General features: G+C 45.1%; 1 protein-coding gene across 2 annotated transcripts in view; it reads left to right on the top strand.

The window, feature by feature from the left end:
- CPAMD8 (C3 and PZP like alpha-2-macroglobulin domain containing 8) overlaps positions 1-25,096 on the top strand; it is a 1,045,838-nt gene that overhangs the window by 62,179 nt on the left and 958,563 nt on the right. For both annotated transcript variants that reach the window (XM_085640012.1, XM_085640011.1), the window contains exons 2-3: positions 14,467-14,618; positions 15,351-15,373. In XM_085640012.1, the coding sequence (XP_085496138.1) occupies positions 14,467-14,618; positions 15,351-15,373 (175 nt within the window). The remainder of the gene's footprint in view (positions 1-14,466; positions 14,619-15,350; positions 15,374-25,096) is intronic.

Genomic DNA, 25,096 nt, shown 5'->3' with positions numbered 1-25,096 from the left:
GTTCATTTTGAAACTGACAGAGAAGTTTGGGAAGAAACTATCTCTACCCTACTCATTGTTCACTCACACTCAGTTCTGTGATCTAAATGTTACACTTCTTTGTAGCAGGCACATTAACCCTTTGCTCTACTTTAGGGTGAGCTGAAACTGCCACTAGACAAAATTCCGCTCTCTGTCCAGCAGGAGCATTAATCACCAGAGTTATATTGGTACTTTTATTGTTGCATGACGCTGCTGGACACCCAAGGAAATCTGTAGCACCTGCTTTAAATGAAAAGTTATTTTGAACACAGCAACCCCCACCCCACAAGGTCAGTGCCAGGAATGACTGCACCAAGTGCTAAAGTTGCACAACAACAAAGCAATACTATAAAAATTCTGACATACGCATCATAAGTCATCATTTGAAACAAAAAGAAAACATTTAAAAAAGCAGCAAAAAACTGCATTATTTACACGAATTGAAGGCTGATCCTAAAACCCCGCAGTTTCCTTTTTTAATTTTAGCAACCTCGAACAGGGGCCGTTCCATACCTGAATGTAAAACGGGTGTGGAAGGTGGAGAGGGGGTCACGGGAGGAGAGAAAACATGGCCTGCACTAGAGGGACCCGCATGTTTACAGTGCATGATATAAAAATGCTAGTGCAAAGCAGTTCCGATTCTACTGTGTGAACAGCTGTGGTATGATAATAAACAAGAAATGATTGTTTCTTGTAACATGTACGTCAGGCGCACAACGTCCCTTGAGCTCAAAGGGCTTCAGATCCCCCCCCTGCCCCCGGCTTCCCGGGCACACAAACAGTCGCACCCGAGTACTTCACAGGTCTTTAAAAGACCATTTGCTTGTTAATGAGACTTTGTTGTTGTTTCACCCCTTCTTAGAGCCCCTGCATCTCCACTCTGCATATTGCTAGAGACAGTACTTTTCACGGCGTTCCCATTTAAAATGCCGTGGTTGGTGAATGGTCTAAATATCTTGCTGAGCAGAGACGTGCATGCTTTGTAAGACTGTCTGCGCGCTTGGAAAAGACCCTGTGCGCGCCCAAGCAAGCGCGCAGCTTACTGGGAACAATGGTCACCGCTTCCTGCCAGTGTCTCTGGCTGGTGCTTATTATTTTCTCTTTGGTGATTGCTTGGAGTAAACTGTCGCTGGTGGTGTTTGATAAGGTTGGTGCTGCTTGTAGGGAGACCGCATGGGCTGGTGATAGAGGTGGTGTGACTGATACCTCTGATATCCTCCTCAATAGGAACAGGTACCTCTTCCGTGAGCTCCTTGAAAAGGTGTTTTCCGAAACTGCAAGTTGCCTAAGGACCTAGCGGTGTCCGTATCAGCCTTGAACGCTTGTAAGGCATCGCCGACGTGCTTGCCAAACAAGGCATCACATTATAGATCATAGCCAAAATTTGTGTTGAACCTCAGGGCAAAACATTGTAGCTTTGAGCCAACACTGGCATCTACGCACCGCTGATCCTGCCAGCTGTTGGAAACATATTGAGGCTATGTCCATAGCGCAATCTATGAATTCTGATGCAGATCTTTCCCCTTCCTGCAGAATTTTCTTCTGGCACGAAATCCAGATATGTGGTGATATCCTAGCACATCTGGTGACTGCATCTGCCAGGAATTGCTAGAGGATTTGCTGCACGGACAGTCGGGCCCGACATGACTGAGAACCACTTACCAATATAGTCAAGGCGTCCGCCCTCCTTGTCAGGTGGTGTTGAGATTGGTGTGGACGGGTTCTTAGACCAGCGCTGAGCAGCCTGTGTAATAACAAAGTCTGGTTTTGGGTGTCCGATTAAACAAGCCGGTGGGTCTTCAGGGGCTTTATATTTATTATCTATTTTTGGTAGGGCCACTGTAACTGTGGCTGGCATTCTCATTATCATTATTCGTTCCTCCCAAATAAAGCCCACTATAAGGGTTGTTCTGACTGTTTTCCTAGATTGTTCTTTAAAATCAACCAACTGTTAAATGCCTGGCCTCTCTCTCCATGAGCGTATGGAATCCACCAATGTCCTCTGGTGGAGAATCCACTGATTGTGGTGGTCGAGGAGAAGGTGTGGGGTTGAGGTAATCATCCCATTCAGTGGCGACAGATTGGGTATTTTGAATTACACCTTTCTCTTTATCACCAGAAGAGGAGCATGGGTCGTCCCGTGGAGGCATGGCAATGTGTGACATTCTCAGAGTAGCTGGTGGTGGCATAGGTTCGGGTGATCTAGGTGCAGGGTGTGGCGGACGCATTGGTAATGATTGCGCCCCTGCCAGTGTAGGGAAACATGCTCTGTAGATCCCGTACTAGGGCTATGGGATCCTGAATAATAGTCTCTGGCGGAGGAGGAGAAGCAAAATGATGGAACTGCTCCACATATTGACTTGGCTCTTCAGTATATTGCTGCTTCTGATAAACAGGTTCATAATAGTCTCCTTCATCCTGGTAATTTACATACAGCTCTGACGGACAGTCAGCTGTTCCAAGGGCCCATCATCATCCTCACCAGACTCTCCCACATCTAATAAGTGGCTTGGTGGCAAGGGAGATTCCTTACTAGGAGAGGTATGCTATGGCCGCTGAATATCTTGTGCTGGCTGGTCCTTCATCAACGTCGTTATAAATGGTAGTGGCAAAGATACTGTTGTTAAAATTAACATGGGCGGCTTCTTTGCTTCCATCGTCGATGACAAAGATATATTCTCCGGCTGCGCCGTCGACAGTCTCGTCGACAGTGTCGTCGTCGATGGTGGTGGCGTGGTACTCAATGGTGTCAGTATGGTTACCATCGATGAGATTGTCATCATTGACGGGTGGTTGTCGTCAGCGGGGCAGTGGTAGACTACGTGGTTGTTGTCGTCATCTTTGCTCTCATTGCCATTGACGATGATTTTGACAGCGTTACTGTTGTTGACGAGTTTGTCATACTTTACCATAGCTGGTTCTGAAGAGGATTTTGTAGGTTTTAATGCAAGGCTGAAGATGGAGTTGTAGGCTCAGATTTTGATTCTGAGGAAGCCTTTTCCCTTTTTTCTCCATGTGAGGTGCCTTTTGAAGACCAATGGTGCATCTTTTTAAAATCTTTACTGTGCCCCTCTGGTGACCCTTGTTTTGATCTCTCTCTCTCTTTCTTGATATTTTTTGTGAGACAAACAGCAGTTTTAACCTTTAGTTTCTGGAGCCAAAATAACGGCCTCCCTTGTCGATCTTTGAGAGTTTTGGGAGTAAAAGTTCTACAAATCTTACAGTCCTTTACCTTGTGGACTGAATGAAGGCAGTAGATACATACCATATGGGCTTCTTAAGAGTGCAGCCTCTTTTTTCCCAGGTCACACAAAGCAGAAATAGTCCTTTCTGCAAATTATCTGACATACTGAAACACAGCTGAAGTAACCTGGATACAACCAAATCTGGAACAATCTGAAGAACTGAGCAGAGCTTATGGGGACTCCCTTTCACTTGATATGCGGTAGAAAATCAGGGTGCTATTGCCTGATTGGCTGGAGTTTGGTTCTCTATAAACTGAGCTGGGTAAAGATACCTGCAGCATGTGAAATATCAGGAACTTTGACGTCCACAATTTTTTGTAGACCATTAGGGAACAAATCAAATTGAAAAAACTGCTGTCTTCTTTAAATACATTCTGAAATACCCTCTAATAAGATTCTTAGGAGGTTGATTTCAATACACCATGTGGGAGGTGTCATTCATGTGCTTCTGAAAGGCCAGAGGATCCAGAATAATATGTTCTTTCAAATACATTGGGGATGAATATGGGTGTTTTATCCATCGAAAAGACATTTCTTACGCATTAAGTGTATACGTGGACTTGTCAGCTAAAACTCCTGATCAATGGTAATTATGGTACATTATTTGTGCCTGGAACCTTATGTAAAATTCAATAAGGAATATGCTACTTACCAGTATGCATCTGTTCTTGGCATGTAGAGCTGTAGATCTACGCATTATGCATAGATCGCCATCTGGTGTTGGGTCTGGATGTTTGCACTTGTTTTTGTCCTGGAAAGTCTTTGGAAGTCACGAGGTATGTGACTCCTCCTTAGGATCATAGTGCCCATGGGCATCGGCTCCATCCTCAGATTGTTTTTCGCCAGCAGGGAAATGATGGAGCTTTGTAAGAAACAGGAAGATGCCCTGTGTATACCGTATCTAAATAAGATAATACTGGAACAGATAAAGGAAGCCGGGGAGGCGGGTGGGCGTGTGTAGATCAGCTCTACATGCCAAGAACAGATGCATACTGGTAAGTAGCATATTCCGTTCGAGGCATATGAGCTGCAGATTACACACTATGCATAGATTGCATAGCAGACCCACTCCCTAGGGGCGGCCACCAGTATCTGTTGCAGTAGTCTGAAATAGGGTTTTGAGTACAGCTTAGCCCACACTGGCTTGTTGTTTCGATTGCACATCTACACAATAGTGTTTCGTGAATGTATGTGGTGTAGACCATGTAGCTGCTTTGCAGATGTCATCTAATGGAATGTTCCCTAAGAATGCCATAGAAGCCCCTATTTTTCTTGTAGAGTGGGCTCTAGGAGGAACAGTTAAAGTGCGTCTTGCTTTGTGGTAGCAAATTTGTATGCATTTAACAATCCATCTGGCTATCCCGGACTTGGATATGGGATTGCTTTTGTGTGGTGGTGAGAAAGAAACGAAAAGTTGTTTGGTTTTTCGAAAAGGTTGTGTTCTTTCAATGTAATAGAGCAATGCTCTTTTAACATCTAAAGTATGAAGAGCTCTTACTGCAACTGTGTGTGGTTGTGAGAAGAAAACGGGTAACTCCACAGATTGATTAAGGTGGAAGGGGGAAATGACTTTAGGGAGGAATTTAGGATTAGTGCAGAGAACCACCTTATTGTGATGCATTTGTAAGAATGGCTCCTGAATAGTTAGGGCTTGTAGCTCGCTAACTCTTCTTAGAGAAGTTATGGCCACTAGGAAAGCAACCTTCCATGTTAAGAATTGTAGCTCACATTTATGTAGAGGTTCAGAAGGAGGTCCCATTAGTCGTGTGAGAACGATATTTAAATCCCAAACAGGTGAGGGTGGAACTCTGGGAGGAATTATCCTTTTGAGTCCTTCCATAAAGGCTTTGATGGCGGGTACTCTAAATAGTGATAAATGTTGTCTATTTTGTAGATATGCTGCTATAGCAGCAAGGTGTAGCCAAATAGACTTATAGGCTAAGTTGCACCTTTGTAGGTGTAGTAGGTAGGTTATGATGTGTTGGATAGACACATCTAGGGGATTGATGGTATTGTTATAGCAATATATCACAAATAGTTTCCACTTGGCTGCATAGCAGGCTCTAGTGGTAGGGTGTCTAGCCTCCTTAATGATGTTCATACAGTCAGGAGGAAGGTTAAGGTAACCAAATTCTAAGATTTCAGGAGCCAGATCGCAAGGTTGAGCTGAGCTGGGTCCGGGTGTCTGATCTCTCCACGGTTCTGGGTTAAGAGGTGTGGTGAGAGGTGTAATCTTTGGTGCGGGACTAGTGACAGTTCCAGCAATGTGGTGTACCACGGTTGTCTGGCCCAAGTTGGAGCAACTAGAATGAGAGTCAGTGAGTGTTGCCTTAGTTTGCGCACCACTAGTGGTATGAGTGGGAGAGGCGGAAAGGCGTACGCAAATCTGCCTGACCAGTTCATCCATATCGCATTGCCTTTGGACAATGGGTGTGGGTATCTGGTGGCGAAGCTTGGGCATTTGGCGTTTTCGTGGGTGGCGAAGAGGTCTATCTGTGGTTGCCCCCACATTTGAAAGTATGGTTGAAGAACTTGTGGATGGAGTTCCCACTCGTGGATCTGTTGTGTTTGACGACTTAAAAGATCTGCTATGGTGTTTTGGACTCCTGGGACGTGTTGGGCTAGGAGAAATATGTTCTGATGTGTAGTCCACCTCCATATGGTTTGTGCTAGCTGGGAGAGCTGCAGAGAGTGTGTCCCGCCTTGTTTTTGGATGTAGTACATGGCTGTCTGTGCGGACTAAGACAGCCTTGCCCGATATTTGTTTTTTAAATGCTTTTAAGGCTATGAATATGGCCAGTAATTCCAGGTAATTGATGTGGAATAACTTCTGTTGAGGTGTCCACCTGCCATGCATGGTGTGATGTAACAGGTGAGCTCCCCAGCCAGAGAGCGATGCGTCCGCTGTCAAGACAATCTGAGGAACTGGTTCTAGGAACGGTCGCTCTTTGGAAAGGTTTTTGGTGTTCCACCACTGCAGAGAGCGATGAGTGCGACCGTCTACCAACACCAGATCTGTTAGCTGACCTTGAGCCTGGTTCCATTGGCGTGCTAAGCACTCTTGTAAGGGACGCATCTGGAGTCTTGCGTGAGGTACTATAAATATGCAAGAGGCCATCATCCCTATGAGCTGCAAGAACACTCGAGCTGGGAGAGAGTGATGCGGCTGAAATTTGGGTAGGAGAGCGAAAATGACTGCTATCCTTGCTGGACTGGGATATACTAGCGCTTTTAAGGTGTTTATTGTGTCGCCGAGGTACTGTTGTGTGTGAGAGGGTTGCAGATGAGACTTGGTGTGGTTTACTGTGAACCCCAGGTCGTGGAGTAATTGTAGAGTCGCGTGAGTGTGATGAACACACTGGTTGTACAAGCTGGCTTTTATGAGCCAGTCGTCGAGGTATGGGAAGACGTGAATGTGTTGTCTTCTTAGATGGGCTGTGACTACTGCTAGGCACTTTGTGAATACCTGTGGTGCTGTTATGACTCCGAAAGGGAGTACTTTGAATTGATAGTGCTGCCCGTCCACTACAAACTTGAGATATTTTCTGTGAGCAGCGTGTATGGGAAAATGGAAATAGGTGTCCTTGAGATCTAAGGTAGCCAGGAAGTCGCCCTGTGAAAGTAGAGGGACGACTTGCTGAAGTGTGACCATGTGGAAGTGGTCTGATTGTATGTACAGGTTTAGTGGCCTGAGGTCTAGAATAGGTCTCAGAGAGACATCCTTCTTTGGTATGAGAAAATACAGGGAGTAAACTCCCGTGTTTTGTTGGTGCAGGGGGACTAGTTCTATTGCACTTTTTTGTAGTAAGGAAATTACCTCTTGTTTGAGGAGTGACATATGTTCTGCTGACATTGGACGCTGTTTGGGTGGAATGTTTGGGGGTAGAGGTAAGTTTGAGACAGTAACCTGATTGCACTATTTGTCGCACCCACCTCTCTGTGGTGATGGTGGTCCAGACAGGAAGGAACTGCTGTAGTCTTCCCCCGACAGGAGTGGAAGGGTCCGGGGGAAGCGGAGGGAAGTCATTGGGCAGGGGTGGAGGCAGAGCGGGTGTTGTTAGTCTTGCCTCTGCCCTTGTTATTGTTACCTCGGTATCCTCCTCTGTGGTAACCTCTGGTGAAGGTGGATTGGGTGGGAGACTTGTAGGAGGTGGATGGGGTATCAGACGAGTATCCCCTGGAGTTGCCCCTGTAGGATGAGCGACGAAAAGAATGTCTGGGAGCTTGCGATTGCAAGGCTCCCATTGATTTGGCTGTGTCTGTGTCCTTTTTCATCTTCTCAAGGGACGAATCAACATTAGGGCCAAAAAGGTGTTGTTGGTCGAATGGTTGATTGAGGATAGAGCTTTGCACCTCAGGTTTAAACCCGGAAATGCGTAGCCACGCGTGCCTGCAAAGAAGGACGCTTGTGTTCACTGCCCTGGATGTGGTATCTGCTACATCAAGAGCACACCGGATAGAGGTGTTGGTGATAACTTTACCCTCTTGTATTAGGTCGTTGGCCTTATGTTTGTATTTGTGCGGGAGGTGTTGGAGTAGGGACTCTAACTCATCATAGTGAGCCCCATTGTAACTGGCTAACAGGGCTTGAGTATTTGCGATGCGCCAAATATTAGCTGCCTGGGGCGCTGTTCTTTTGCCAGAGGCTTCCAGGAGTTTAGACTCCTTGTCGGGCAGGGCTGCATCACCTGTTGTCTGCGAATTAGCCCTTTTCCTAGCATTTGAGACCACCATGGAGTCTAATGGAACAGGGCCCTTAATGTAAGCTGGGTCTGTAGGGGCAGCTTTGTATTTTTTCTCAATTCTAGGATTGATGATTCTAGTCCTGACAGGGTCTTTAAATACTTCGGTAGCGTGTTTAATCACCCCTTTGAGCATGGGTAAAGTGGATGTGGACCTTTGGCTGGTGTCGAAAGTGTCCATTAAAAAATCGTCTTCGACCGGTTCTGTATGTAGGTCGACCCCGTGGTACTGGGCAGCCCGGTGTATTAGCTGATTAAACCCCATGGTATCTTCTGGTGGGGAAGGCCTAGAGGGGTAGATGTCCTCTTGTGGGACATTAGGGACATCAGGCGTATTATAGTCATCCCAGGGGTCAGGGGAGCTGGTGGACTGGGGTCATCTAGTGGCATGTTGTTGTCACCGTCCCCTGTGTCATCATATGTGTTGTCATCATCTACCGGTGTAGGGGGTGGCATAGGAGAACGAGGTTGGGGAGGTGGAGGAGGAGGTGGTGGAGGTGGCGGTGGAGGTGGAGAAGGTACCCTAAGAGGTGATGTGGCTATATCCCTCTTTTTATGTGATGGTGCTGGTGCAGGCATGTCCAGTGGTCTTTTTCTGGAACTGAGAGTCAGTTGACCCGTTTTAGGGTCTTTAGTTAAAGTGTTTTGTTGAGGGTCTGGTTGAAAAAGCTCTTCTGAAGAAGGTTGGGTGTTCGGTGTCGACGGTGTCGGCATTGAGGGCTTTTTCGGCACTGGCTGCGGAGCGGTTGTGGGCTTCGAGCCATGCGATTTGTCAGTCTCTGTGTGCTTCTTCGGTGTTGATGTTTTTTTCGGCTCTGAAGAGTGTGAGACCAAATTTTTGGGGAGTGGCTTCTTCGTCGACTCAGAGTGTTTTTTCGGTGCCGGGGAGTCACTGGTTGGAGTCTTCCGTGCCGAGGGCTTCGGTGTGGAAGTAGCGGTCGGCCCCAAGGATGGGTGCGGCTTCTTTTTCGGTGCCGATGATTGGGTTTGGGCACCGGTGGCAGGCAGACTTAAGCCCGAGTCGCCGGAAGGCTTGGTAGGCTTCTTTGCCGGGCCCGAGGGCGGGGCATGGGAAGCAGTGTGTTGGTGTGCACCTGAGCCCAAGGGTGAAGGTGTGACCGAAGCCTTTGTTGTTGTAGGGAGTGGGTCGGGGTCGACGTCTTTACTTACGACCTGTTGAGCTGGAGTCACTTCTTCGACGTCGGAGTCATCGGCTTCGGAGGCGCTGATGAGCTCTTCTTCGACCCGCTCTTCTGGCACATCGACGCCCTCCTGGAAGATGTCGTCGGGGATCGAACTCGACGAGCGAGCCATGGTCCTTCGAGCTCATCGATCCCGGATGGTCTTCTTCGAGCGGCAGGAGGCACAAGCGGGACAGTCTCTGGCCTCGTGCTCGGGAGAGAGGCTAAGGTTACACACCTCATGCAGATCGGTGTGGGGAAACTTCGACCCACATCGAGGACACTTTTTGAAAGGCGTCCTTTCCATGAGCCAGATGCCAAGGCTCGGGTCGACCCGAAAGCCTTCTTCGACGACCGGAATCGAAGACTGGTAGAGATCTGCGCCGATTAGGGTTCGCGTTCGAGACAATACCGTCGAAAGGGTAAAGGATTGCGCGTCGAAACATGAATCGGTAACGGTTCCGAACTGGAGCACAAGAAACACATCCGAACCCGATGGCAGAAAATAACAATCTGAGGATGGAGCCGATGCCCATGCACACCTTGTGACTCCCAAAGACTTTCCAGGACAAAAACAAGTGCAAACATCCAGACCCAAAACCAGATGGCGATCTATGCATAGTGTGTAATCTGCAGCTCGTATGCCTCGAATAGTTTGTTTTTAAAAACAAAATGAAAATGGGTGTTGTAATAGGTATGGGATCATCTGCTGAAGTGACAAAGGCAAGTTCAGCATTCACATTACTGTGGTAAGCATTCGGACTTGCATGTCTAAGACCATTAGGAAGGTACACCTGGTGATACTGGCCAAAGTCAAATTGTTGGGGAGCCCATATTTTATGAGGCAGTCAAGTATCAAGAAGGACTTTCCAAGTCCTTTACACGTGATGCAAAACGCTGGTTGGGAATGATGGGGAAAAAATATCAGGTTTAGTTTCATAACAAGCAATGATTTCAAATTAAAAGAGTACTTAGACTTGGAGTTCAAACTTCATAGAAAGTTGTTTGCACCATTCCTTCTGTCATGCTTTTTCTGGGACTGGGGCACTAAAGAAGGGCCCTCCAAGACACGGTCTAGTAACGTTTTCATAGTGGGTAATTTAATGGAGACCATTCAACGGTATGAACTTTTGTGAATTTTTGGTGTAGCCAGAATAGGGCAAACAAACTGATGTTTAGGTACTAGGACCTTAGAGTGTGCTATAAAGAATGTGTCAATGCCCAATGAACTTTCATTGGAGATCTGGCAGTGGGAGCCTGTTGACCCCAGGGTACTCCAAACCCCTTTGAGATGGTAATGAGCCAACAGCAGCACTTCTGTAGTCACTTTACAACCTTGTTGTGTCTGAAAAAGTCTGGTGCCACAAGAGGACATATTTCGGTTATGCACCTATACCGCTAGGAGGCACTGGCAAATGCCTAAACCTGGAGGTCGCCCTTCCTGAATGAGAAGCTGAAAGCCTGAAACTGGGGATATAACCCTCAAACTTGTACTGTTAAACTTTGTTACTTTGAGGAGCTCGCCTGGTTCGTAAATGCTCTCACTCTCTCATAGTGAATCAGTCTCTTCTTCAACATTGAAAGAAGATGCTTGTCAGCGAACTTGAATGAATTCTAGCTCAAAATGAACAAGAAGAATTCACTGGAAAGGTCCAGCTGTTGAGAAGTGGCCGCAGCCAATTGTGCATTCCATCAATTCTCTTTAAAGACGCCCGCCAGGAAGAGTGGGAAATATACTTTTTTTGTCACTATAAAGCTAAAAGCAATGGGAGCCCGCTCCTTTAAGAAAGGAGAGTCACATATGCCAATGTTTTTATACTGATGAAAACCAACGAAAATATATATATATTTTTAAAAAAGAAAGGAGAGTCAGTGAATTATTAATGTGCACAAGGAAAGCACTTTAGATGCTGCACTTGATGTTACTCTGAGAATTTGAAAAAAATAAAAAACGGGCTGGGATGGGTTGATTGGTGAAATCTGTGCCCCGAAATTGGGACACTCACACCGGTATTCCACTCCAAATTTACAGTGGCAGCATAACTGTGAGAAGCATGTTCATGTCCCACCTGTTGAATTGGCAATTCTGAATCAGCTGGGATAGAAGGAGGGCAGGAAGACAAAGTAAGGACAAGATTCAACACCTAGTTAAATTATTTATTGTACCGTTATTTAAAACCTTTAGAATGAATTTGTTGAAGAAACACTTTTAAAAACATTTTCTTTAAAAATCATTCAATGTAGATAAAATTTGTTTTGATAGCAATTTGTAAAAATTATAAACAAAATAAATTCATATAAAAGGCAGATGATTATCCAAGCCTATTACCGGCACATTAAAATATCCAGTGCTGCATCCTTTGGTATAACCCTGTAAATTAAGGAGAGGTGCATATAACCAAAGTGCCTAATACGTAATTTCAAAATTTAGGCATCAGAAGAATATATCGTATGAAAGTGAAAGTGCAGAGCATCAAAACCATACAGTAGCGATAAAATATAAATTTCATATATTTTATATAACTCTAGATAGGAAAGCAAATTCTTATTAAGACTGCAAGGCATAGATGGCAATCATTTTTTTCAGCGATTCTTAAACATTTTGTGTACCGACAGTCCATCATGGGGTCCATAGATTTTAAACTTGCAATTTATGCCTGCCTGCAGGTCCGTATCCCGGGCTGATTAAAGGTGGACTTTCTAGTAATACGTCTTCTTTCTTATAATAAGGTTGGGCATAAGCAAGTAATGTGTATGATATTTTTTCCTCAGAGTTACACAATCTGCAACACTCTTTTGCAGTCACCTTTTTCCACGATTTTCTATTGATTTCTCCTTGGTGAAGGCCAAAGAGATAATCCATTAAATAATTTTTAAGTGGCTTTGACCACCCGGCATATACGTAAGATTGGCACTTAAGTGTCTTATATTCATTAAGACCAGACCAGGTATGCAATCTATGAGATAGCGTACCTTTGTCTTTGAGCACCGACATTAACCAACTTTTTAAAGGCGGCTGAAAAGAGGGAGTTTTCCCACACTGTGTGAATCCCTAGATTTGTAATGGCCGGGTCGCGGTAACGGCAGGCAGCCGCAGATTCATTCGTTTGCAGTTCCTGCCAAAAAGCTTTCCACAGTTGACTTCCTGAGGCGGACCTGATTCTTTTCTAGGTTTTTTTGTGATCCCCTTTCCTAACTATTAACTGATAACTTTAATAGACCTAACTCCTGTCTTATCTGGGCTGTGGAAGCATTTGGAGGGAGTCGGAACATCAATCTAAATGCTTTAGACAAGACTGAGTTTATGAGTGATCCATCTCTGGCCCAGAATGCTTTGCTTCCATATGTAATGCTAGGAATACATTTTGCAGCCATTACTTTCAGTAGAGGTAGAAAACTTGGTCCTTCCAGAGCTCTTTGTAGGGTAAGAAAGGCCAGGATCAAAGTGTTACTTTGCCTCATCAATTAGTTTCTGTGCTGTTTAAAAGTAACTCTTTCACCAAAAAGTACTCATAGATATCTATAAATTGTTGTCAGCTACATTTGTTCACCATGTAAGAATCATTTGAAACTTTTCTTTATCCTGCAACAAGAGAATATGAATAGCTTATCTATACGTCGTTGCAGTTCAATTTTTGTCAGGTTGAGCAAGATCACATAATTGGCATATAATAAATTTGAAATGTGCATGGAACCAAGTTTACTGCATCCAATTCGGTTGATAGATTGGCTAAAAACAGATTAAACAAATATGGTGCCAAAACACAACCTTGCTTTAGGCCCTGGAACGTTTGTATTTTTCTTGACAAGATAAGATGGAACCATCTCCGATTCACACCCTTGTCCAGGTGCCCGTGTACAACAGCTGTATGGATTTTAAAACACGGGTCGTGATACCCTTGGAAGAAGCATCCACATCACCCCGATCTGAAATTTCTCACCTGGCTCCCTTATGAAAGCAAGAATCCAGCTAAACATTGCCTGCATGACACATAAAGCCCTCCACTTCAAAACCCTAGATATCTCGCTCAGAAGCTCAAACTTTCTGGTGGCTGCAGATCATCCAGAAGCTTATTTCTGAAACCTCAGCTATTCCACAAGAAGAAAACTTACAACGATCTTTCTCTGGGATTGTCCTGAGAATGTGGAGCACCTTGCCCCCTGAAGCCAGAATGAATCTCTCAACTGTTTCCTTCACGAAAGAAGTCAAAGAACTCCTTATGAACAAATTTCTTCCCTAGATCCTAAGATCACCTCTCTTCGTACCCAGCCCGATTCCTCAATCACACTCATGACTACTGCTCACTGGCAACTTAAGTGTTTTTGATCTATCAGTCCTGATTATGTCGTACCCTCCCTTTTCTCAACAGTGCCTGATCCTGCAGTTTTCTTGACTATGATATTTTTGTTTCTATTGGTCTATATCTCCTCTGCTCTCTGAACATTATAAAGCGTACTCTCCCTTTTCTGGGTAACACCTTATCCTCTATTTCTTCTTGACTGTGATATTATTGTTATTATTGCTTTTTTGTCTCTGCTCTCTGTAAAATGTATAAAGCGCTCTGATACATGTTAGAGCTATAAAAAACTATCAAAATAAATAACTTTAGCCAAAGAAGGTTACGTTGCACACAGTCAAATGCAGCCTTATAACTGACGCAGAGATAGAGTGGTTGTTTCTTTTTCTTAAGTTTGTCCATTATTAATGATAATGGCAATATGTTGGCTACTGTATCTGCCCCTTGGGTAAACTGTTTTTGATTTGGGGGTACCATTTTTTTGTCTTCCGCCCACCTCAGCAGTCAACATCAGGGCATAGTGCCAATGACTGAAAAATGTAGCAGTAGAAAATAGAAATAGAAAATATATCCTAACAGAGCTCGAAATTAAAATATTCATGCAGAGTCAGTACTTCTGCCCCGACATTTATGCAGTTCAAAATATACATTCCCTTTGAAAGCTCTCCTCTGAAACAGATCCCTTAAGGCAAATGGAATCAAGAGTCTGTTTTTGTAAGATGTTCCACATGGGGAATATGTCCTCTACAGCGCACTATATTAGATTTGCTTGTACTGTTACTGTTACTCGCTGAATCTTTATAGAAGCTTATAGAAGGATTTCTATGAGAATTTGAGAATAATTGAGTTTCCTTAACAATTGCAACAATTATCTAAGTTGCTGGGTTCTCGTTTGACTGTTTTACTGGTATATCTGGTGATGTGTCTATATATATTTATGATACCAGTTTATGACAAACATGTCTTTGGTTTTTACTAGGGGTTATTTAATAGCAGCACCGTCTGTGTTCCGGTCTGGGGTGGAAGAAGCTGTTAGCGTGACCATCTTCAACCCCATCAAGGAGACCAAGGTACAACTCCAGCTCGTGGTCAAAGGAGAGGTAGTGGCCCATGGCCATGGCACAATCCTCGGTAAGCCTTGATGAAGCACAAACTCGTACAGTTGTTAAATTTATACTCGTATAATGCATTCTCACCTCTCTGCTAGCCCAAGTCCTTCATCCGTAAGTCCTGTTTCAATGCTAAGGGAATTGTGAAAATGTTTGGAAATAGAATTGTACAGAATAAAATATTTTGTTACCTTATTCTATGGCCATATTTAGTGAAGGCAGCATTTATTTCAGTAATATGTGTGAATGCCAAGGCAAGATTCTAACAGGAATTAAAAATAGAGCCCTACTTGCCTGTAACATAATTTTACCAGTACCTGTATCTTCTTCATAGTTACAATTGAGTTATAGCTCTAGTTACAATGTGTGGAGAATAACCTCATCCGGAGGCCTTTGTTGCTTATAAAGTGGTTCTAATAAGAAACTGAATGATGACTTAGCTATCTTAGAATTTATTTTGCAGAAGGTATTATTATTGTGGTTGTACAATATCTCTTCATGCACGTGTATTCAAAGTGAGTATAACAAATGTTTCTCTCTTTTTATTTCCCTTTTCTTTGCATGTCTCTTTTTTTGCTTATCTGTTTTTGTTTTTCGTACTTGTCATTTTTTTTTGTGCTCCCTCCATTTCTTTTACCGATATCTTGCTCCATCTGCTGTCTATTCCTCTTTCTATCTTCCCCTCTTCCCTTGCCCTGTTGTCCATGTGACCACATTTTCTCTCGCCCCTTCCCTATATCACCGTGTGTTTTAGACAAAGATTCAATCAAGCTTAAGGTAAGTCTTAAGTGGTGTTTTTTTTATTTTACAGTGATACTAAGCTGCATGTATTACCTTCGTCTCATAATGCCATTTTGTTATCAAATCAAATAATGGGCTTTTAAATCTTTTGTTGTCAGATACTTTAACACCTACATCTTCCTTTAACTATCTCACTTCACCAGATCTATCACACAGAGCCTTTCAAGATCTACACATAACCACACAAAAGAGTGTTCCTCACCACCCCAGAGACCTCTGCTAACAATCTCTCACTCATGCTTTGATCTATTCCAATAACACTGTAACATTGAAACAGGACTAAGAAACCTGAAATCACAAAGTATTTGATTATCTATGTTTTAAATTTATTTTATTTATTTATAAAGCGCTGAACTGTCACCAAAACTCGTATCCTGGCGCTAGCATGCAAAGAATGGATCTTGCTAAGAGTGCACATACCAATTTCCAAGTGAAATTTACTGCGGGAAGAGCCAGGTCCTCAAAGCCCTTCTGAATTGCAACAGCTCCGATGAAGCTCTCATTGAGTACGGAAGCTCATTCTATATCCGAGCTGCTTTTACTGCAAACACCTGGCCCCCTTGACAATGTAGTTCTTGCAAGGCATTGCTGGCCAAAGTCCTATGAGGTCTATTCAGTGCCAATTTAGCTGCAGCTGCTTGTACTCTGTACAGTCGCTTAAATGGTATTCAGGTGCTCCAGGAAGTAGGGCGTTACAACAGTCCAGTCTGCTCAGTATGACACTCTGTACCACCATAGTTCTGGATTGGAGGGGCAACAAGGGGAGCAACTTCTTAAGACTACATAATAGCGCAAAGTACGTGCCTGCTGTAGGAAGCTGGCTCTGTATATACGATACCAAAGTGAGATATAGTGTGTACAAAGTCCAGTGGAACCCCAAAGGTAGGCAGAGGTAAAGTTAGATAGCACCTCACTCTCTATTAGTGGTAGTGTGGTCAAGCAGTAAGGCAGTATCAGAGGACAGTGTTAAGCATTTGTAGTACACAATCAATCAGCAAATCATTTCACACACTCAAAGACTGAACTTCAGACCAATTGTTTCTTGTATAAAAATATTCTTTTAGTTATTTTATTTTCTAGAATCAAGCAAGCCTGGCACAGGTAAGTGATATATACTTAGCAGTAAATATACAGTTGAAACACAGTTTGGATTGTATTTGTATATGCACTTTGTTTTGATTTACAGTACTGTTATTGAGAAATGCGATGCTTTGAAAATACAGTACACATACTTTGAACAGGCTTTGGAGTAGAATTACAGGTAAGTTACTCTATAGATCACTTTTCTTACACAGTGCAGTATACCTGGATAGTGCACCTGGACATTTCCTGATAACAGGTAAGTAAAAGCGTTTCTGTTATTCGGTACAATTTTAAAAGGATTTCTCAGGTTTTCCAACTCCACACGTAGAAAATTTTCATAGAAAAACAGTCAATGTTATCCTATGGAGGAAAATAGTGTTAACGGTTCAAAGGTAAGTACTTTGTTGTGGGGGTTAGTATTCTGGGGTTAGACTTAGGAGTCCCCGAGGCTCAAGGATGCACTTGGGTTACACCCTCAGCGGCACTAGGGCGGCTGGGTGCAGAGTGCGAGACCCAATGTTATCCAATGGGGGATAGGGGGGCTCCGGTTGGTGGCTACTGACGAGCAGGCCACTGGATTTTGGAAGCAAAGCTTCTGGACTTAAGGTCAGGACAAATGGGGGTTTAGGCCAGCACAAAAGATGCACCCTCAGCGGCACTGGGGCGGATGGGTGCAGAGTGCTGTTTTGGCATCGGAAGCCCTGTAGCTTTCAATGGGGAGTCTCCGGTTTGCAAAAGCACTGTAGGCTCGGGGATGAAGGTCTTCTGGGTGCGACCACCACTTTGAGAGGTAAGTTGGGATGTTGAGGGTTGGCTAGGCACCGCCGGTTGGGCCACCCAAGGCCAAGGGCGTCAGGTGCACGGGTGCCTTTTATGGTCGAATCTTCTTACCAGCTCCTGGTCGCGGTTGGGGGGACTATCCGGATTTAAGCCGCAGGCGTTGGTTGGAGGCTTGAGGCAGGTCAGGGATCGCTGGATCTCGGGTCAGGATCGCCGGGGAGACCTCCTTGTGGTGTTTGCTCACTCGAGCTCGGGCCGTGGATGGCGGGTGCACAGTGGGGCGGATTCGCGGTTTCCGGCCGGGGCCAGAGGTTGGAGATGAACAAATTTGGTGCTCACGGGAGACAAAGCCTTTGGGGTTTGAAGGCAGGCAGGTCCTCCGGGTTTCTCAAGGTTGCTGGCTGCAGGACACCGGGATTTCGCAGGAGCAGGTTCGAGGTGGAGACAGGCCGGTATGGCTGGGGCCAAGTAAGTAGGCGTCTTCCTCTTGTTAGTTTCGGCACGGCTGTTCGGTCCTTCTTCTTCTTTACTTCTTGTGGTTTCTTGTCCGAGGAAGCAAGGTTCAGGGGTGCCCCTACATACTAGATTTAGGAGCGTTACAGGTTGGTAAAAGATTGGGACCAATGGGTCCCTTCCCTGGGGTGGGTACACCCCCTATTACACCCCCTATTATGCCACCCTCCAGTGGGAAGGGGGCATAAGCCTTTCCCTGGTTGGCTGGGTCCCCCCATCTGCAACATGGCATGGACTGAGAGTTGTGCTTCACTTCGCTTCCCCCGCCTGAGGGGTGGAGTTGGCAGAGGTGAGCACACCTCTCTTCCTCACTTGTTTTTCCCGCCGGTTCTCCCACCCAAAGTGGGGGTTAGAACTAGTGGGGACCAGTTGCTGAAAGCAGCAAGTGGCCTGGGGAGGCTCACAAAGACGGCAATATTAGTTTAGCAACTCCACACTTAGAAGAAATTTCAAGTGAAACCAGTCAATGTTACCCTATGGAAGAAAAGTGAGTTATCGGCTTTTGGGTAAGTACTCGACTGGCAGAGTTAAGGTTCTGGGCATAGACTCAGGGTCAGGTAGGTACAGTTGTTACACCCTCAGCGGTACTTCGGCAGCCGAGTGCAGAGAGTTAGCCCAATGTTAGCCAATGGCGGGCAGGGGTCCTTTGGTTGGTGGCTGCTAGCAGGCAGGCCACGCGGCTGTGGGAGCTGGGCTCCTGGTCACTCACACAGGGCAAGTGGGGAAGCAAGATAGGATAGATCAGTGCTTTTCAAAGTGTGTGGCGCGACACAGTAGTGTGTCGCCTCCCACCTGTGGGTGTGTCGCGCGCCGATGACGTCTGCATCCAGATTAGGGTGAATGCTTTTGCATTCGGATTCAGTGACGCAGTTGGCGTAGGCTAGGCGGAGGAAGGAGAAGCGAGAAGCGTCATGCGAGCGTGAGCCCTTGTTCCCTTTCCGGCGGTGACCTCTGCTCCCCAGGTAAATGTCCATAATTTTCTGTTTAGGCCCCCAGGATGAAATAAAACCCCCTTTCAGATGCGCGAGCGCGCGGCCTTCTCCCTTTGCCACGGTGACCTCTGCTCCCCACGTAAATGCTTCAAATTGTCAAACTCTGTTTAGGCCCCAAGATGAATTAAAACCAGTGGTCGAAGTCCCCTACTTTTCTTTTTTTAGAAATGTGTCCGGGACGGCAGAAATAGCGAAAGCTTATAGGTAACTTTCGGCCATTCATGGCCGTGAGGGGACGGGCGGTGTGGGCATAGAAGGAAAAGGACTCTCTCTCACTTCCTTTTTGTCCGCTTCCACTCTGCAGCTGCCAGCTTCCCCCATCTCTCTCACGTCTTCCCCTTATTCTTATTGCCTCTCTTTCCCCTTATTGCCTCTCCTTCTGTGCGTGTCCTTCTCTGTTGCTGAAAATCCGACTTTTACTCTCTCTTTCCTTTATTTGTTTCCCTGTGAAATGGATCCAAAAAAAGAAAGGAGCCCTTTTGCAGCAAATGTCTGTAATGTTTTGATGGCGCTTCTCATAAAGAATATAGTAGTTCTTTATTTGTAGGCTGAAGATAAACTGCGGGCATCAAGGGCCCAGGAGCACGAAGACCTGTAGAGTTCAAACAGACACAACAGAGTTCCGAACTAGAACTGCCTGGCTGCAAGTGCCGGGGTTGAAGCCAGAGGTCCCGCAGTATTTGTTGAACTGGTCGCTCGACGGGGAACACATCTTTTGGCTGCAAGTAAATTAAATGCTGGGAAGGCACAGCAAAGGCTATGGGCGTTCTTCAATCAGCACCTCAAATTGTTTTTTCAGAGGGAACACTACAGGGCAAACAGCAAAAACGAATCTTCAGACACCTGCACCTTTTCAAAGACAGTAGGAGCAATGTCAATAGCAGTCACCCCGGGGGCACTCTTGAGGAGTGTTCCATAACAACAAAAATGGGGGTAGGGGCAAAGGAGGTGCCAGTAAAGGTGCCTTTCCCACCAAACAATGACTCTTGCTTCACCCCAATCATTTAACACCTGGAAGGCCCCAGTACTTCCAATCTGCATGGCGACAGATCACAAACACCCTGGTACTGCACTTAGTTTGGCAGGGCTATTGCCTATTACTACCCCCCCCCCCCAACGCAAGTACATTCTCAGTGGGGAACATCTTGACCTGCTGCAAGAGGTTCCAACAGTCCTTCATAAGTGCGCAATCGAACCATTACCACGCTGTCAGTAGGGCAGGAGTCTATTACCTATACTTCCTCATCCACAAGAAAGATAGCACACTTGGATCTCTTCTAGATCTGAAGCCTCTCAACATATACATCCTCTCAGAATACTTTCATATTATAACACTGCAGAATGTCATACCTTTCCTCCGGCAAGATGACCACATGGTGGGTGTAGATCTCATGCATCTCACGAACACACCTACTTTCACATAACAATCCATGCAGCCCATCGGTGGTACCTGAGATTTGCTGTAAGTGCCCAGCATTATCAGTTCAGGGTGCTACCTTTCAATGTCACCTCCATCCCAAGTTTCTTCACCATGTGGCTGGCGGTTGTCGCCGCACAGATAAGGAGGGGGCATCCACTTCTTTCCTTTACTGGATGGTAAGCTGCCAAAGAGTGTAAATCTCAACCAGTCCCTGCAGCACACTCAAGAGACCATTTTGCTTCTCCACAATCGAGGATTCACCATAAATGCAGTCAAGTCTCATTTGCAACCGCTCCATATAAAGCCTTTTGCAGGAGCAATTTTCAATGCACAAACAGCAAAGTGTTGTGTAGTTCCTAACAACCCATAGGACTTGCGCATTGTTCGGGCAACTTCAACTAAGGGCGTGGTATCATGGTATCAAGGCTGATTCCACACAACTTCGCCGGATATGTTGGCCTATAGACCAGCTAGCTCATAGTGCCACCGTAAGCCCCCCCCCCAACCTACCAGGGAGCAAATGGTTTCTGGCAACCACTGAACATGACATCCTTGATTCCTCAGGAATCGTGGAAACAGTATAGAACCTTTCACTCAGTCATGCTCACTTATTTTCAGAGACATATACAGAGAATACACAGTGGGATGTTTTCAAAAATATTTATTGAACCAATGCTATCCTTGCATAAAATACGTGTGCTGCAATGATGACAGAAGCAGATAAACGTGATTACAAGCACCAACAGCGTAAATAGTAAATATAGTTCTACCATGGTGCATATTACGTCACTCAATGCTTTTATTGTGTTGCTAATAACTTTGGCCCCGTTTGACAAATCTCCTCAAAGCATTTTAAAAGAGTGCTACTTTTTAACTAGGGTGCGAATGGAAAGTTTGGGGCGATTTATGAAGCGGGGGCCTAGGAAAGCGGCAGAGGAGTCCCAAAATGTGTTTTTCCCATTCATTTTTCCATGGGAAGTTTAGACACGGGTATTCACTTCTTTGGGTCATATCTGTGTGTGTATGTGAGAGAGTGTGTGCTCGAGTCTGGAAATGTCACATATTTGTATGCACATTTATGCCTAGCAAACAATAACAGACCTGGGGCTGACCAGGCTTCTCCAGATTTCAGAAGATACTTTACCATTAGTGTGGATCATGTAGTCACAGACGCAAGCTGCCTCTGTTCGGCTTCTCTAATTCTAATCTAGACATTCATTTTTAAAGCTGCGCACTTGAAAAACCATGTTCAAATAACCTGTGTTACATGCTTACCATCCTATGACTGCTCTGTTACTTGTGCACTAAAGTGAGCCTTACTGTATGCTGGATTGAGATGTTTGTGTATATAACTGTAAAACTAGAGTTGGTCAGTTAGCCATCAAGGTAGTGTTGCGCTCTGGTTGTTTGTACGTTCCGAAAGTCACGTTTCAAGCAAGCTGTGTTTTTTTTGCTGTTAAGTAAATGCTTTGTTTATATTTCTAACTTTCAAAATTGGTTGAGATTCCAGCTCTGTGTTTACTGCTTACTCTTCCAGTGTAAATTCATTATCATATAGCTGGGTCTGAGCTGAGGTGGCACAGTGAGCTAAAGAATGATTATGGATTAAACCCAGATCTGTGACTGGGGGTCAGTGTCTGCAAAGTTTCAGCGTTCCGTTCATCATCTTCTTGTGTTTGCTGCGTTGTTTTCTAGTCCAATCTTAAGTCTTTTGATATTATTGACTAGATCAGAACTAGATTATTGAAAGATAACACAGCTCGGGCAACCGTTTGATTTCCTAACCATTTTTGAGGTTTCAGAAATGTGGTTCTCCAACTTAATTAGAATTTCCCATGGGCAATGTTGGCGTGGCTCTTCCACCTTCAATGTCATGTTTTTTCTTTTAAAAATCAGTTCAGTTCAGTTTAAAAATCAATGAATGGTTTTCGTGAGATATGTTGTGTCCCCATACATTTTGATATAGTTACAATTTATATGGCATGTAAGTATTTGTCCTCATGTCTTATATCCGGTCAATTTTACCTCAAAGTACTGAATGGAAAAACATATCACTTGTCTTAATTTCGGTTGCCTTTTGGCACGCTGCAATGAGGAAAGCAGTCCCACCTGAGTTCAATGCGCAGAGACCGGCTGATAGGTTGAATGATAGTTTTACCACTCAAAATTCCCCCTTCCTGAACGGATTTTTGTATAACTCATATTCAGCAAGGCAACAGGTGGACTTTGTGCATGGTTGAAAGGGTTGGCAGTGCGTGCGTGCGCCCGCCCCCCTCCCCTCCCTTTTTGTGCCGTAAATCACTGGGGCATGTGTCAATGTGTGCATGATTATATTCTTGTTTCAGGCCCAAACCTAACCTTCCTTACAACCAGTTTTGCCAGTCACTGTCTTTGTTAGAACAGATTCACAATTGCTTTATTAACGTTCCTGCTTTCTCAAATTTGCTTGGAAATGCACCATTTGGCCACTAATTTGTCAAAATTTTCTCGGTGGGAGCCCCCCTGAGGTGGTTTGGGCTCGTTCGCTGCACTCGCTCGCGTTACCGTGTCCCTAGTTGAAGATTCTCTAAAAGGTGTGTCACCAACATGAAAAGTTTGGAAAGCTGTGGGATAGATGTTGCACTTCCAGGGGCACTCGGGCGGCTGGGTGCAGGGAGCTGTTTGAGCCGTCGGGCGCTCAATGTATTTCAATGGAGAAGCTGCAAGATGCACAAAGGCTACAAGCTCGGGGACAGAGATCCTTCAGGTGCGACCACCACTTCGATAGGTACGTTGGGAAGCTGTAGGTTTGGTAGGCACCCAGGAGTTGGGCACAGGGGGCCGCAGGACGCTGGGCGCAGGGGTGTCTTTTGGCGTCGGGAAATCTTACCCTCTGCTGGTCGCGGTTGGAGGGGTCCCTGGTTCTGAGGCTGCAGGCGTCGTCAGGAGCGTCGAGGAGTGTCCTTGGGTGCTGGATTCTTGGTCACAGTCACCAGGGGGACGTCCTCGTGGTCTTTGTTCACTCAGGCACAGGCCGAGCTCGGCGGGTGCAGAGTGTGCTGGATTCGCGGTACCTGGCTGGCACCAGGGGTTGTTGCTGTTTGAGCAGAACCACTGCTCGTGGGAGTCCCAGGGTTTAGATAAGGGTTTAGATGAGCAAGACAGTCAGGTCCTTCAGGGTTTTCGAGGTTGCTGACCACTGGAGACGCCGGGGTTCAGCAGGAGCAGGATCGAGGATCGACAGGCCTGTGGGGCTGGGGCCAAGTCAGATGGTTTCGTCCTCTTGTTAGCAGCTGCACAGCGGGTCTTCTTTCTTCTTGTTCTACTTCTTGTTTCGGATTCGGGATCTGAGGAAGGAAGCTTCAGGGTGCCCCTAACTACTAAATTTAGGGGCGTTACAGGTAGGTAAAGGGCAGGGACCAATGGGTCCCTTCCCTGGGGTGGGTACACCCCCTATCCTGCCACTCTCCACTGGGAGTGGGGCAGGAGCCTATTCCTGATTGGGCAGGGCTCCCCATCCTCAAGATGGCGAGAACCCGGAGTTACCCATTCTGAGAGGTAGGGTTTTTTTTACAGGTTAGACCAGCGTTAGTTTACTTACAGATGTTGAGTAACCCAGGGGATATATTTTATATTGCATGTTTTTTAGTTGCTGCCGTGAGGCTTAAGAAAAACAGGAACCTTATGATGAATACCGTTTAGATTAGGCTTACGGAAATGTTAAATTTTGAAAATTTGCATAGGATGACCTCATAAGTGATATTGTTTTTATATATTATATTTAAATGTCTGTTTTGTTTGTGTATTGTTGTGTATTGTACTTTTATGAGGTTTAAGAAAAACAGGAACCTTATGATGAATTTTGCTTAAATTAGGTTCATAGAAATTTTAAATTTTGAAAATGTGCACATGATGACCTCATAAGTGATAGTGTTTTTTATATATTATATTTAAATGTCTGTTTTGTCTGTGTATTGTTGTGCATTGTACTTTTATGATTTTAATTAATCGAATAAAGTGGATTGATTGATTGATTGATAATCATTTATAGCACTAATTCCAATTGGTCTGATTCTAGTATTCATTTACGTAGCATGCACAACTATTTTGGCCAATATATGTTTTTTTTAAAAATATGCTTTAACATTCCCCATTAAAATGGGAACCACTGAAATCAGTTGTTGGGGGTGAAGGATTTTGGAAAGGCTGCAGGAGCGCTAGTGTTCAATCACGTATGGACATCTCTCGGAGAAGTTCAACAATCATAGACACGTTTCGCCCGGTGTACACCAAGGTCGCATGATGTCGGAGTTCAGCACGTAAGTATGGGTATAAAAGCTAGGGGGATACCTAAAACCTCCCTGATATGCAGAGTAGGGAGGAAAGACGGGGCGAGGGTGACCATGGATGGGAGCACCCTTGAAATTCAGATCACTCACTTTGAAGTTGTCGTTACTGGCCTAGTGGTATCGTTAACGTATGCCTCGAGCGCAAGGCTGTGCCTTCCCCCAGCGCTATTAATTACAAATAAATATATGTTAAAAAGAATCAGGACAAGCACGGGCTATGGGTATCAATTTGTGCAAGAGACGAGACGGCTAGTAGTTGGTGCTACACAAGGAAGTCGGTCAAGGCGTAAGACATGTAGCGCTTGTTAATGAATCCGTGTGCTTAGAAGCCCACTTCTCCCAACAATAGGCTCCTTTATGTAGGTCGCTTCTTTAAACCACAGCTTAGGTTCCGCTTTAAACTGAACGGCGCTCCCACGCGATTACTAAATCCTGTGCGAGGAGGAGCTGAGAAGAAAGCTGGGCTCGAACCCCGTCAACACCGACTGACTCAGCCTTTCATCCCTGCAAGGACGATTCAATGTTCTTCACAGAACTGCGCACTTAGGATGTCCGCTTTTATTTTATAAGTATCCCAAATCGC

Source organism: Triturus cristatus, chromosome 12 (assembly GCF_964204655.1).
Source record: "Triturus cristatus chromosome 12, aTriCri1.1, whole genome shotgun sequence".
NCBI lineage: Eukaryota > Metazoa > Chordata > Amphibia > Caudata > Salamandridae > Triturus > Triturus cristatus.
This window is presented reverse-complemented; position numbering and strand designations above follow the sequence as displayed.